The sequence below is a fragment of the Elaeis guineensis genome, chromosome 3 (assembly GCF_000442705.2).
Source record: "Elaeis guineensis isolate ETL-2024a chromosome 3, EG11, whole genome shotgun sequence".
NCBI classification, from domain to species: Eukaryota; Viridiplantae; Streptophyta; class Magnoliopsida; order Arecales; family Arecaceae; genus Elaeis; species Elaeis guineensis.
Window position 1 is genome coordinate 122,101,629 of NC_025995.2, and position 13,459 is coordinate 122,115,087.

General features: G+C 44.5%; 1 protein-coding gene across 7 annotated transcripts; it reads left to right on the top strand.

Annotated features, from left to right (window-relative positions):
• The first annotated feature begins 376 nt into the window (after positions 1-376).
• On the top strand, positions 377-8,703 carry LOC105040422 (uncharacterized). 7 transcript variants are annotated; one of them, XR_012140232.1, is made up of 9 exons: positions 377-640; positions 749-874; positions 1,586-1,797; positions 2,681-2,824; positions 4,607-4,824; positions 4,907-5,165; positions 6,559-6,738; positions 6,919-7,073; positions 8,073-8,703. XR_012140232.1 is itself a non-coding variant. In XM_010916932.3 (7 exons), exons 1-7 carry the CDS (start codon positions 562-564, stop codon positions 6,329-6,331), a joined length of 1,110 nt encoding a protein of 369 aa, XP_010915234.1. In that variant the 5' UTR covers positions 377-561; the 3' UTR covers positions 6,332-6,904. The 7 variants fall into 7 exon arrangements, 4 of the variants coding, with proteins under 4 accessions (XP_010915234.1, XP_073110842.1, XP_010915233.1 ...); XR_012140231.1 differs by lacking the exon at positions 8,073-8,703 and having other exon boundaries at positions 6,919-7,329; XR_012140233.1 differs by lacking the exon at positions 8,073-8,703 and having other exon boundaries at positions 6,924-7,329.
• The last annotated feature ends 4,756 nt before the right edge of the window (positions 8,704-13,459 follow it).

Genomic DNA, 13,459 nt, shown 5'->3' on the forward strand with positions numbered 1-13,459 from the left:
TTATTCTTTTCTCCATGATGGATTTTTTAAAAAGTAAAATCATGAGATCCGATTTATCTAAATTTTTTGGCTACAATATACTGATCTATTTTTTAAAAGATAGAACTGTGAGGCTGCATGTACTAGTTTAAGAAAGAAATGGTTTGAAAGTGTCCCATCGGAGGATCGCCCATCACCAAGCAAATCCGCAATCACGGTCAATTCGACCTCGAGGCCTAGAGCACGTTAATTATATTGCTGGTAATTTCTTGAGTTAGCCCAAGGTGTTTGTTATTTTGGCACAGTTAATTTCTTAAGCTGGCCCGAGTCGGTGTCTCGCCGTCGTCGCGCAGGGTCTAGAGTTGTTAGTCGGGTCAGGTCTCAGCTCCATTGAGACACCCGCTGCCTGATTTGCACCGCTTTGGTTAACCTTCATCGGAACGAAGCCCTACCCGCACCCGGCTCCTTTCCATGCGAAAATCCCTAATCGCCGTGCTCTTGAAGCCATTCCACCATATTTCAAGATCGATGTTTCCGTTGGATATCTCAAATAAGAAGATATTATTGTAGGTAAGATCCGCGATGGGGCTTTCACGAGGATGGAGGAGCCGCTATCTCTTCTTTGTCCCTCTCATTCTCTTCCTCCCCCTCATCTTCTCAGGTGAGATAAATCGTTGCTACTCTTCTCATTCAAACCACTCCTCTCAAATCCTTGAGAAAGATCCAACCCTCTGTTTTTGCTGTTCTTTATTTTCTTTCACCTCCTCAGTGTCGAGGTTGCATCAGAATTCGATCCCACAGCAAGAGTCGACAAGGAGGCCTTCCAAGAAATCGGATCATCTGGTCCTTGGCCCCGCCGCCGGCCTGGGCTTGCCCAATCGCCTCCAGTGCCAAGGTACCTTTTATTTGAAGACTGTTCCAGTTCCCACTGTAAATTATTTCTGAGCCAGTCTTGATCTGCCCCGGAAATTTTTATTTCCTTTCATTTATTTTTTTAAAAAAAATGGATTCCTATTCAGGATGGCAAATAATAAGATGAAAATGTGGACAACCTAAAAATTGAATCAGGGTGATTACATTCAAATCCATTTCCTCAACAACGTATGCTTTCAAATTATTGACTCTCTCTCTCTCTCTCTCTCTCTCTCTAAAAAAAGAGGAGAAAGAGAAGAGTAAACCCTTAAAACACTATTTCTCAACAAATTCTATCTTGTTAGTGTCATACGTTAAAATTTTGCGTTCAAAAATGTCATAATAATAGCAGGAGTTGATTATATCGAGTACTAAAATATAATCTTTTCTACGTTCAAAACTAATAAAACTATGTGAGCGAATTGGAAATCATAAGAACCAAATATACGTCATTGGCGTCAAGATGTCCAAAAATATAGAATTCACTTGAGCACACTAATTGTAAGTTGGCTTAAATGGACGCTGGTTTTAGTCATGTTATCTATTCCTTCCGTGCCATTATCGATTTTTGACTCATAGAGACCATGTTTACAAGATTATTTTCTGCTTTTTTTTGCACTACAAGCATATTTCATGATTGACACTACATGGTGTGGATTTCAAATTTAACTTCCTTGCTCTTCCATCATCACAGGCCTTAAAGCTATGAATAAGATCCATATGAGAAGGACGGGCCAGAATCTCCAATCCAGTGACTTTGTTTCTTTTGTAACTGTATACACTATCTACAACAGTTCTTTAAAACTGGACTCTACACGCACGGATGTTGTGAATGTTGGAAACATTTCATACAGTAAAGCAGAACGGTCCATGGCCATCCTTAACACGTTCATCAACTTTGTACAGGTAAAATTTGAGTATTCTCTATAATGAGACACTGAATTAATGATATTTAACAAGTCTCATATCATAATTATGGTTTGTCTTTATTAAGGTCATTGCCATGATATTTTTGTTGTAATCATTGTGATGATCTATGGCTCTGCAATTAAAATTAGGTCAGATAAGGGTCCATGGAAGGACTGTGGATATAATTCTAGAACCAACTTATGCCCATTCTTTAACAAATGTTGCTTAGAGAAGATAATGCTAGACAAGATGAAGTCTTCTATAAAACCTACAAGGCTAGTTGGCAGGTAGGGCTGTATGGAGACCTGTTCTGAGCCTGACTCAGCTGCATTAATTGCTTTCAGATTAATGACCGACATAACTTTGTGTGAGATAGGGACAAGCTGTGAAATCTAGAAGGTTAGAAGGAAGGTAGGAAGGCCTATTTTCTGTTTATGCAATTTAAGCTCAGCATTCAAGCACTAAAAGTGGGTGTTCCTTTTTTGGTGGCTGGTTTATGATACTATGGCATTAAAGTTCTGTCTTTCAGTAGAATAGTTTGAGTCCATGGAGCATTTATGTTCTACATCTTATGTGCCCCCTACTCCTCATCCCCGCCCAAAAGGGAAAAAATATCTCATTTATTAATGGAAGAAATATAATATTGGAGTTTAGGTATCCTTCAATCAAAAAGCCTGTATGTGGTTTCCATTAACTCTCTCGTTGCAGTTATATGTGCCATTCTCTTAGTGAACTTAAACAAGAAAAACGAGAAAAGGTTTTTCTGTGGACAATCTAGATGAACTGTAACCTCATGAATCAAGTAATTCCATGTTTATCTTTCATTCGAAATACTTTGATGTCCGTTTGACTTCTTTTTCTTATATGTAGAACTTTGCAGGTTTCAATGCCAAGCAGCAGTGTTATCATATTGACAGACCCTGCTTCTGAATTTTCAGTAAACAGAAATAATGCAGCAGTAGTACCTATTCAAGGAGACTATTCTCGAGGGAAGTTGATGCTCCAGAGAATCAGATCCTACATTGTAAGAGCACATCAAAATGATTTATTATTAGTTTTGTTGTTGTGGTTTAGAGATATGATGTGTTTTTGGATATGATTTTTTTTTTTTTCCCCAACTGTCCGGTTTAGCATTGCAAAAATCTCACTTTCTACTTTGAGCCACTTCCATCACATCTTACTGGAACAGAGTGCCTTCTTTTTAACAACTTACATATTTATAATAGATGATAATTCTATGATTCCTGCCATCATATCATATGCTGAATATTGCTTGTTGATCTTATGTGGAATAATTTGTTAATGTGGACTTATGCTTGTGCACATATCTCTTGCTGAACATTATGCAGAACAAGCAGCTAACTAAAGGCAACATAACTTCCAGATTGAAGAAAATTATAAAATAAAAGCAATAATCACTGATGTCGCATAAGGAAGTATAACGGCAGTTACTTTTATACAACTGCTAAAGAAGACAGAATTGACCAAGTAAAAGAGAAAGTTGTGTTCAAAAGGGACTAAGTTCCTAAAGACATGGGAGAAGAAAATTCTCCCACTTATAACCTGGGTTAACACTATTCTCTGTTAGAACTATACTGGAATCCATTGAAAGTTCAAAAGTTTCCAAGGTACTCTTAGAGTTTTGGCAGAAAGCTCAATCCATGGATTTGGTGGAGTTTATTTTATTATTTAATAACAGAGGTTTGAAGCAACATTTCTTTTTCCTCGCTTGTGCTACATTGGATAAAGATCTACTGCTTAATCAATGATTCAATGTAGACAAGGGGATGGAAACATGTCAAAGGAACAACCTTCAATGTACCCCCCCATGAATTCTCCTGATGCTGTTTTTCCTATCTGGCTTCTTATTGAGTCTTGTAATGTGAAGGCCAAAAAACAAATCTGCAATTTGTCTGCCAATTCGTATAGAAGAGTAAAGAATATTCTGATGAGCAAATGATCTAGAAAACTGCCTATAGATTAATCACAATTTCTCATGATTCTTTCTGTTTTCTCATGTGATTATGTGATGTCCACTAAGATGTTATTGAATAATTCAATCCATTCTTAGTTATTCCATGTCAAGAAAAGGTGGCATTCGTGACTGTCAACATGTATCTAGTGGTTTCCTAACAATGTCTTGAAGCTATCTGACCAATAAATTTCTGTTATATGATCAAATATTTGGTGGTCTGAATTCCTATTCACCATAATTTTCTCAAAGGGTTTGTGTTGCGGACACTTGTCAATAGGGTATGAATCTTGTCAGTGGCCTACAGTAACAAAACTTCTGCTCTTAGGACTAAGATTATTACAGTAGTAGCAGCGTGAATATGGAAGTTAAGAAAGATACCTAAGTAAATTCCTTGTTGGTTAGGTGCAAGTCAAAAGGAAAACTGGCTCTAGTAGGGGAAAAACTGCCAGGCTTCTTAGTTTCATACTATGGTGCTTATGTGATTCCATCCAAGTTGTATGCTGTTTAAGTTCTAAAACTTGCTTTTGCATTCATGCACTTCTGTGATAGTTTATTTATATTCTGTAGATGGATTAGATTGCATCGATATTCAACAGCTTATATGTCCTCAGTTGATACAATTTTGGTGCAAGTGCAGAATGTTCCAAAGACTATCTCTTCAGAGTCTAGATCCCTACATAAATAAATATCCAATATTCATTTATGGCATAATGCTGAGGCATCACGCCTACTTTATGCACATATCTTTAGCTCTAATATATTCTTAAACAAATGAAAGCACGACAAATTCTTTCATGTGATCATAGTTTTGTTCATTTTGAACGAATGCAGGCATTTCTGGAAACAAGGTTTGCAGAGCATTTGGAGAAGCTGAACAGTTTTAATCATTATGTTTTTACTGATTCTGATATTGCAGTGGTGGATGATATTGGACATATATTCCAGAGATATCCTCGATTTCATGTTGCTCTTACCTTTCGTAACAATAAAGATCAACCATTAAACTCTGGTTTCATTGCAGTGAGAGGCACTCCAGATGGAATTTATAAGTTAGTTTGCTGCATTCCTTTTAATAACTTTGATTACTTGGTTTATTAATTCAGTAACTGAGATAACAATATTTTGCTGTAGGGCAAAGGCCTTTCTACAAGAAGTCCTGGACGTGTACAGCTCAAAATATATGAATGCCTCCCGTATGCTTGGTGATCAGTTAGCCCTTGCATGGGTTGTTAAATCCCATCTTCCATTTTCTGCAAAGAAATTTGCCAGGCATGAGGCCTTTTTGGGTGAAATAAATGGAGCATCAGTGCTCTTTTTACCTTGTGCTGTTTACAACTGGACCCCGCCCGAGGGAGCTGGGCAGTTTCATGGCATGCCTTTGGATGTACAAGTAAGTATATTGGCTCAAACTTTAAGTGATATTTTGAGGACTGATTATTTCATATAAAATTCACTCATCACTATAGTTATTTTTAATTCAAATGCTTTATCAGGCTGAACGATATTTCTAAGACTTAAATCAACAAAAATGCAGAAATGTAGAATCAACAAAATGGATATTGTATTGTAGTGTCCATTTGTTAACTGTTTCTTGGTGAAGTATTACCATGACGGACCTAATTTCATTGGAGGCATAGTTATAGCTAGTTTAATGTTTTGATTCATTTTTGGTTCTACTGGATTTCCCCTTAACCGTCCTTCAATAACTTCTGGCTTTTGTCACGTCAGGTTGACAATTTGTTTCTTGGTCATATAAATTCTGCCTTTTCTTGATCTTTAATCATGATTGTTATGCAGTTAAACAAAATAAACAGAAATGTATTCATCTGGATATATGCATCCAAGGACTACAAGAGAACGTAGGCACTCCAATTTGTTTTTCTTTCTCCCGTTTCTATTCTGGTTTTGTTTATTTCCCTCTTGAGCCCTATACTCATCTTCATTTTACTTTATATTACCATGTTCTTATAATTATATGCGATTAACATATCAAACACCGGCAAACTAAGCATTAGGCCAAATATGACATGCAATAGTTTTCTTTAGCAAAAGCTTTCATGTGTTCACGATCTTATTCTTTACTTAGGAGTTGGGAGTCTAAGTATTGGTGCAATAATAAGATTGCTCCATTATGACCTGGAGGTCATGGGTTCGAAATATGAAAAAGACATCTGTATAGAGGGTTTAAGACTGCATACATCTAAACCACACTAGACCCCACAATGGCAATGGTAGGAGCATCATGCACTAGGCTGCACTTTTTTATCCTATTCTTTGCTAGATGTCCTAGACAGTTGCTTTAACCAAAATCTTTTTAAATCTGAGTTGGTTATATGTATTTTTGTCCTCGTGCCTCATGGTTAACTTCTACTGGTTTGAAAACATGTCAGTAAAATTGCTTCTTCTGTAGAAATTACTGTGAGGATTACACAATATGTATATGCAGTACACATGTTTATTGCTCTGACTTTCATTTTTTTATAGTTCGAGAATCTAGTTTCAAACTGTGCAATGTTGATCAGATTGTACACTTTAAGGGATCGAGGAAACGATTGATGTTGGAATCTTGGAACTTCTTCAACTCAACCTCCAACATGGCTGATATGTTGTGCCTTATCTTAAAGAGTGGGAGAACAAAATATGACTTTTGAAATGCAAGCTGCCCTCACTCCTTTATGCTACTCTCGACTCATAATTCATTAAATTTGGTAGAATTTAATGCTGTCCTTTCTGACCAAGTGTGCAATCATTAAGGGTAGCTGCTAATCCAATTCCAAAGACAGGTTGACTTCGTCCGCATCTTTTGGCATGTTGCTTTTTCAAAGTTCAGTGTTGCAAGGGGGAAAAAAAAGTTCAGTGGGGATCATATGTGCATGTAACCATTGTGGCTGTCATCAGCTGGACTATTGGGGTTGGTTCTATGGTTTCTTTACTAGCGATGATGGCAAGCAACTATTTTGATGGTATGGTTGCTGCCCCTATCAGTTGATTGTTATCGTAGTTTTTTTCCCCATATGTGATTGGGTTAAAATGATGCAGTTGACTTCTTTCATGTTAAAGAAATGTAACTAGCAATGATGTGAATGTGTCTTTAAAAGCAATGATATGAAGAAGGCTTGTTTCGTTTTATGTTTTTGTCCCAGGTTAGATTGAATGTGTAATCGCGTACTAGGACATGTCATTGAAGCGAGGGACTTGCGATTTGTATTATTACGGAATGAGGCTCTTCCTGACTTGGCGGTTTATTTTGTCATGGTGTAAGGCTACGATGTATCTGCAGTAGCCACAGCTTGGGAAGGTGATTCTGGATCAAATTCTCTTTTCTTTTCCCTCCATTAGCACCTTCCTATAGTTTTTTTTCCTTTTTGATGATCGTAAAGTTTATATCTCAATGGTTATCAGTTACTCTTGTTTCGGTAGATAAGAAATTAAATGATTAGGTTTGATAAGGTGCGCAGGAGCTTCTATGGCTGCTAAAGGTAGGTCTTGTAGAGATTTAACTTTTGTTGTATGATTTCTTCTTGTTTGGATTGCTTGTCCGCATAAAGACTCAATTTTTATGTTCACGTAGTGCATGTGATCTTGTTAAGGTCAAGGGCAAGTTTTAAACGGTCTGCTTTATATGATATGCGCTCCTCCCGTTGATTTATGTGAGGGAATCAGACGGATGATGGGGGGATTATTCAGCGTATGGAGGGGGGTTAAATGCTTGGTAGTCGGGGCATTTGTAGATCACATAAAAGCTGGAGGACCGTACAGGATAGTCTGATAGATCGCTCAATAGCTGGACCTTGGCCCAATTGCATCTGACGCGTGCATGATTCTATATCTGGTGTTGGATTTGAAGCCTCTAAAGTCTACACCCAGCCCAAATGTTGAGCTGAGTCCAACTAGGAATGAGCTGAGTCCAACTGGGGTTTGACATTTAGGCCCACGCTAATCTAGGGATATCTAGGCTAAAGTCTTGGTCATACCCGTAGGCTATAGTAGTCTACCTCTTCCAATTGCCCGAGGGATGTGTACTCTTTAACCTGGCTTTTACAGCTCAAAGCACATCTGCTCTACATACATATTACAACTCAAAGCGTGCGTTCACATACATACATACATATATATATATACAGCTTGTTTTAACTCCCAAAGGTGTTGCCAACGGTGAGCCAGAGATCCTTAGGCCATGATTAAACTATTCAAATAAATTCTTTTTTTTTTTTTTTTTTTTGCTCACAACTATTCAAATAAATTCTTGGGACACCGTGAAACTGGGCGTGCAAAACAGCGTTCAAGGTTGCTGCAGGGACCAGGAGAAGAACGAATAAAGGAAAGTAGACACCTACAGGCGCTCCATGCCAGACCCCCTTAGACGACCCGGAGGGGTTAACCACATAGGCACTCCAAGGCCGACTCCCTCCCGACGACTCTGGAACCCAGATGACACGGGGAGCCCCGGCGGCCGGAAGTGTGGCATCGTTGGGTGGACCTGACACCTTCAAGGAGGACCTTGCCCAGATCATCCTTTGACTCGGTGATCCGCTTGGCGATGCCAAAGGCCTCGATAATGGTAGAGTGGACGACGATGTCAGCATCAGCCTTTTGGAAGATTCCTCGTAGCATGAAGTAGAGGTGAACAACAGGCATTACAGAGGCCGCGGGCGAGCACATGGTTTGTGTTGCGATTTGGTGGACGCCGGACCCGGCAAAGACCAACCAGGAGGCCCGAGGGCATGATCCCCACCCACCCCACCCCTGGCTCCACCACCAGTGGAAGGGATAAAAGGACGGATGAAGAAGACGAAAACAATGAGATGACATACTGACTGACAGGCAATGGTACCAGCGCTGCACTCGGAAGCAAACAAGAGTAGATGACCCAGTTATCCCACCCTTTTTCAGCCAGTCATATCGAAATAAATGGGTTCAAACACTTCTTTTTTAGAATGGTAAAATAAATATTTTCTAAAAATTGGTATATGATTTATTCCTTTCCAAACCCCGTTACCCCACTTAACCCTGGAGCAAGTCACTCCAAGATGGAATAATTTATTCCGAAACAAAGTGGAGTAGGAGTTAACTCTTTACTCCGTGTTAATTTATTCCACATCCAAATTCAGCCTAAGAAGCTAAATATACATTGTCAGTCCATAAGAGGGAGTACGATAATTGGCATTCCACCAAATAATCAGAAAGCTATCCATATAAAGGATAGCTTCACCCATACTCGATAAGTATAGAATTTTTTATTACTTTTTAGACTATGTCTAGCTATTTTGATATCATTCTCATCCTTTGGGAGTAGACATAATCCTGAGATCAGTTTATACAGTAAAGAAGATTCTGTTTGAGGAAAATAAGAGGGAAAGTCTTTAGCTATGTTTGGAAAAGTTAGACATGATGATTCCATTTTGAGAACACCACTTCTATTAGTATGACACTCATGGAAAGATTGCCTTGCCGAGGTACCTAAAATCAGAATTAAACGACAAGATAGACCCACCAATTTGATATCAAGGCAGAATCAAATCCCAGAAAGCCTTTCACTGCATAAGGTTCCTATTCACACTTGGACTATATTCTTTTCAAGCTACAGGTTTCATCATCTAAAGCCACCTTCATCTTTCTTGGGTGCTCTATCTCATAGTAAAGAATCACCCACCTCATAGATCTCAAAGCATTGTAGACCTTTTCATTCATTTATCTACATAGATCCGGAAGCATCCCTTGTACGTGATTCATAGGTAAGGATCATCCATCTCGCAAATCTCAAAGTGCATCGGACCTTTTCATTCATTCATTGCATAGATCTCAAAACATCCTTGGTATATAGCTTATAGTTAAGAATCACCATCGTATTGATCTCAAAGCACCTTAGCTCATTCATATATCCACCTACACAATTATGAAGCTGTTGCGGCCAATCCCCTTGTCGCTGGTCGTCGGAGACGACACCTGCAAAAGAAAGTCCACGCTGACCGAAGGCGGCTCCGACGGGACCTTCCGACGGTCAAGTCAGAGAGGAGACTGGACAACAGTAAAAAGGGGGACAAGGAGCTCTACGGGGAGAGAGAGAGAGAGAGCAAGCCTGAGCATTTTTTCGGAGAAGCCCCCTAGCACTGTTGCCTTCCCTGATTTATAGTTGGAGGTGATATGGCCTCGCCGTCGGTGACGTAGACAACTGGAGAGTTGTCAAATCGTCGGAAGTTGTCACGTCGTTGACAAAGTTGACAGTCCTAGGAATTAATTCTCGTCCTTAGCAGGACAGCGCCCCAGGCTTCCTGGCAGGGTAATGCCCCCTGGCGTTCGTGCGGCGTTTACTTGATGGGACTGCAGCCCACGCCGCTCATCCGGCGTCTAGGAAGGCCTACAGAGGTGGGACGACAGCCATCCAAACTGATATGAGTCGTCGCGTCCCATCCGATGGGAAGTCGGTGACGAGGGGTCGGCCCTCAGGCGATCGAAGGCGACGTGGGACCGCTAGGCCGATCCGCTCCGGTCGGACGCAATCGGTAGTCGCTGTCGGTTCGCCCGCGGTTGGTCGGGAGGAGTCGGTCGGGTCGGTCGGATGGAGTCGGTCGGTATATCCCAACAGTTGCCCCCCACTCCTGAGCCTGATGTCGCATTGGCCCGCGTCTCCACGCGGGTAGGACGTTGGGCGAAAGGAGTGGATTTCTTGCTGCGTCCTGGACGAGTTTGCCGACCTCACCGGCAGATGGCCCGGGCAAGTCGACGTCAGGCGTCCCGTTGTTCGATGACGGGACGTCAAACAATCCGGTGTCAGGCGATCGGGTGTCAGACGATCGAGTGCTGGACGATCCGATGTCAGGTGATCGGATGTCAGACGATCCGGTGTCAGGCGATCGGGTGTCCGACGCCTTTTGGGGAACGCAAACCGCCATCCGATGCCGGTTCTGGGAGCGCGAGTCGCTGTCAGGCGTCCCATCGGGGATGCGAATCACCACGGGCAATTTAATTCCGAGTCGCGGCCCTTCCGCCACGTGTCAGGGGTTGTTGGGCTGGCATCCTTCGCATTTAATGAAGGCGACGTGGCCCTTCCGGGATGGTGCGTCGAACCGTCGGATCGAAAGGGGGTCCGAATGTTGCCACGTGTCACTCATCCGAGAAGTCTTGGTCGGCGCGGCGTCATCTCGACCGTCGAACAGCCCTATATATATGGGCCACTTGTACTCGAAGCTCCATTTCTGACGGTTATGCTGTGGAGACTCTGCCCAAGCGAGCTCTCTGTCGTCGACGGCAGTTGCGCCCACCCCCACTCCCGCAAAGGTTCGTTCGGAGCTCGTCCCCTCTTCTGTTTTGCTATAGTTTTCTTTAAAACCCTCTCTTTTCCTTCTCCTCCTTCTTCGGTCTTGTCTTCCTCTCGGTTCTGTGTTATGGCCAGAACCTCACCTCAGGAGGCTCGATCGGAAAACCCGATCGATGACCTTCGGTCGACTCCGGAAGTTGAGGTTTCCTCGCTTTCGGGGCCGAATGTGGATCGGCTTCGGGATCAGTATCATATCCCGGAGCAGTTCCAACTTTCCGCCCCAGGGCCGGCGGTCGGGTTAACAACCCGCCCGCGGGCCAGGTGGCACTGTACGTCGAGGACCTCCGGGCTGGTCTTCGACTTCCGATTTTGGAGTTCGTCCGAAATCTGCTAGATTATTACGGACTCTGTCCGGCGCAACTGGCGCCGAACTCGGTTCGACTGATAATCAGCTTCGCCCTCTTGTGTCAGCTCCTACCGACCAATCCTCAGATTTCTCTCTTCCGGGCATTTTTTATCCTCCGACCCCACCCTAAGGCCCGAGGGTGGTGGCTCTTCAACCCCCGGAAGGGTTTTTCCTTCATCACTGGCCTTCCATCATCCATTCACGGGTGGAAGAACCAGTTTTTCTTTGTCTCCTCTTCCTCTCCCTGGGGCTTCCCTTCTCACTGGGACGTGCCTCGAACCGAGGCAAACGAGAACAGCCGAGTGGAGGCGGACGACCGGGAGGACTTTCACCGACTCAAGGACATGTCGGTCCCGAAGCAGAGGGAGCTTGTTACCGAACAAGCCCTCTATGATGCTGGCCTGAGCCTGGTCCCCCGTCTAGGTATCGCCCGATCCATCGGTCGTCTTTTTATTTGGCATTCGTTCTCGTGCATATACTGATCCTTCTGTCGGCATCGCAGGGACACCGCGAGGATGAGGCCGACTGACGCTGAAATCAGACAATATGCGGTGAGGAAGAGGCCGGCGTCGGGGGCCGGACCTTCACGACCGTCGAAGAAGCCCTCAACAGCGGCGCCGACCGTCGCAGCGTCGGCGATCGATCATCGGAGCCGGTGATTGTACTTTCGGCTCCGACGGTGCAACCGAAGGAGCGGCCGGTGGAGGAAGCGGCTGAAGGAATGTCGACGGCTTCGCCGACGAGAGCGGCGTCGGATGCCGTTCGGGAACCCGAACGTTATCCGTCGGCTCCCGCAGCTGCAACGGGGGGTGCTCAGTCGAGCTCGAGCATCCCCTCCTTACCCGATCCACTGGCTGGGGCGGCCGATCGGGGGAAAGCCCCGATGGACCCCGCCGACGATACAAGGTCGGGGAGTCACACCGCGCCACCTGGCGCCCAGGTCCCCGAAGGAGCGTCGGCGCTGGCAGACCACAACTTGGCCAGGAGATTGTGCCAGGGGATCCTTCTCCCACCGATGTGGAAGTGCTGAAGTCTCGACAGGTGATCGAGATGCTATCTTCGTTCTACCCGACCATGGTCGGGGTAAGTTCCACTTGATCTCTTTCCTTCTTAGTGTTTTCATTACTTCACTTTCCTGACGTAGCGCCCACGTTTGCAGCTAATCTATACCATGTCCGAACTTGAGGCGGGTACCGGAGGTTCGGGAACGTCCGGGTGGCTTGGAAGGACAGGGCGATGGCCATCGAGGCCGACAAGGTGGTGCTGATCGAACACCTGAAGCAGTCGACCGATCGGGAGGCGAGGTCTCTCGTCTCGGGTCCGAACTCAAGTCGGCCCAAAAGGAAGCCAAGCGCAAGGGTCGAACTGCGCACCGTCTGCGGCGCGAACGGGATGGCGTCGCCGCCGAGCTCGAGGCCGAATGCGAGCAGCTCCGGGTTAGCCTGGAGAATCTCGCCAAGGCTGAGGAGGACTTATCGATTGCCCAGGCCGATGCCGACATAGCGAAGGCAGAGGCGGAGTCGGCGAAGGAGTCAGTGAGTCGGGCGGTGGACGACTTCCGTGGCTCCGACAGGTATCGAGAGGAGCTGCTGGAGTCCGACTTTGTGTCGTACCGGGTGGGGTACGAAGACGGTCGGGATGCAGTCCAAGCTCTGTACCTAGAGCTGGACCTCAACGGTATCATTCCATCGGGGGCCGAGGATCAAGCCACGGAAGAGATGGCCGACCCGTCGTCGGGGGACGTCGCTGCGGTGGGAGAGGCCGTCCCGGAACAGATTGCCGAAGGAGGGACGGCCCTGACTCCTGACCAGGCTCCGACCCATGATCCAGCACCGACCGTCAGTCCAGCACCGACCGACGATCCTGCCACGGCCGTCGACCCAGTGCCGATCATGGTGGATATACCGGTCATCCCCGAGCTTCCATCAGTCGAAGAGATTGACTCCGAAGGATGATCGCGGCCTTATCTTCCTTTACTGTTTTCGTTTTTCTTTGCGCACTTGTAACCGGGCTTCGGCCC

Bases quoted from the DNA above. Each gene is read 5' to 3' on its own strand.
- LOC105040422 (XM_073254740.1), top strand. From the start codon at position 562: ATGGGGCTTTCACGAGGATGGAGGAGCCGCTATCTCTTCTTTGTCCCT. The intron at 1,798-2,680 runs GTAAAATTTGAG...AGAACTTTGCAG, and splicing joins CGTTCATCAACTTTGTACAG to GTTTCAATGCCAAGCAGCAG. The intron at 5,166-6,297 runs GTAAGTATATTG...AATGTTGATCAG, and splicing joins GCATGCCTTTGGATGTACAA to ATTGTACACTTTAAGGGATC.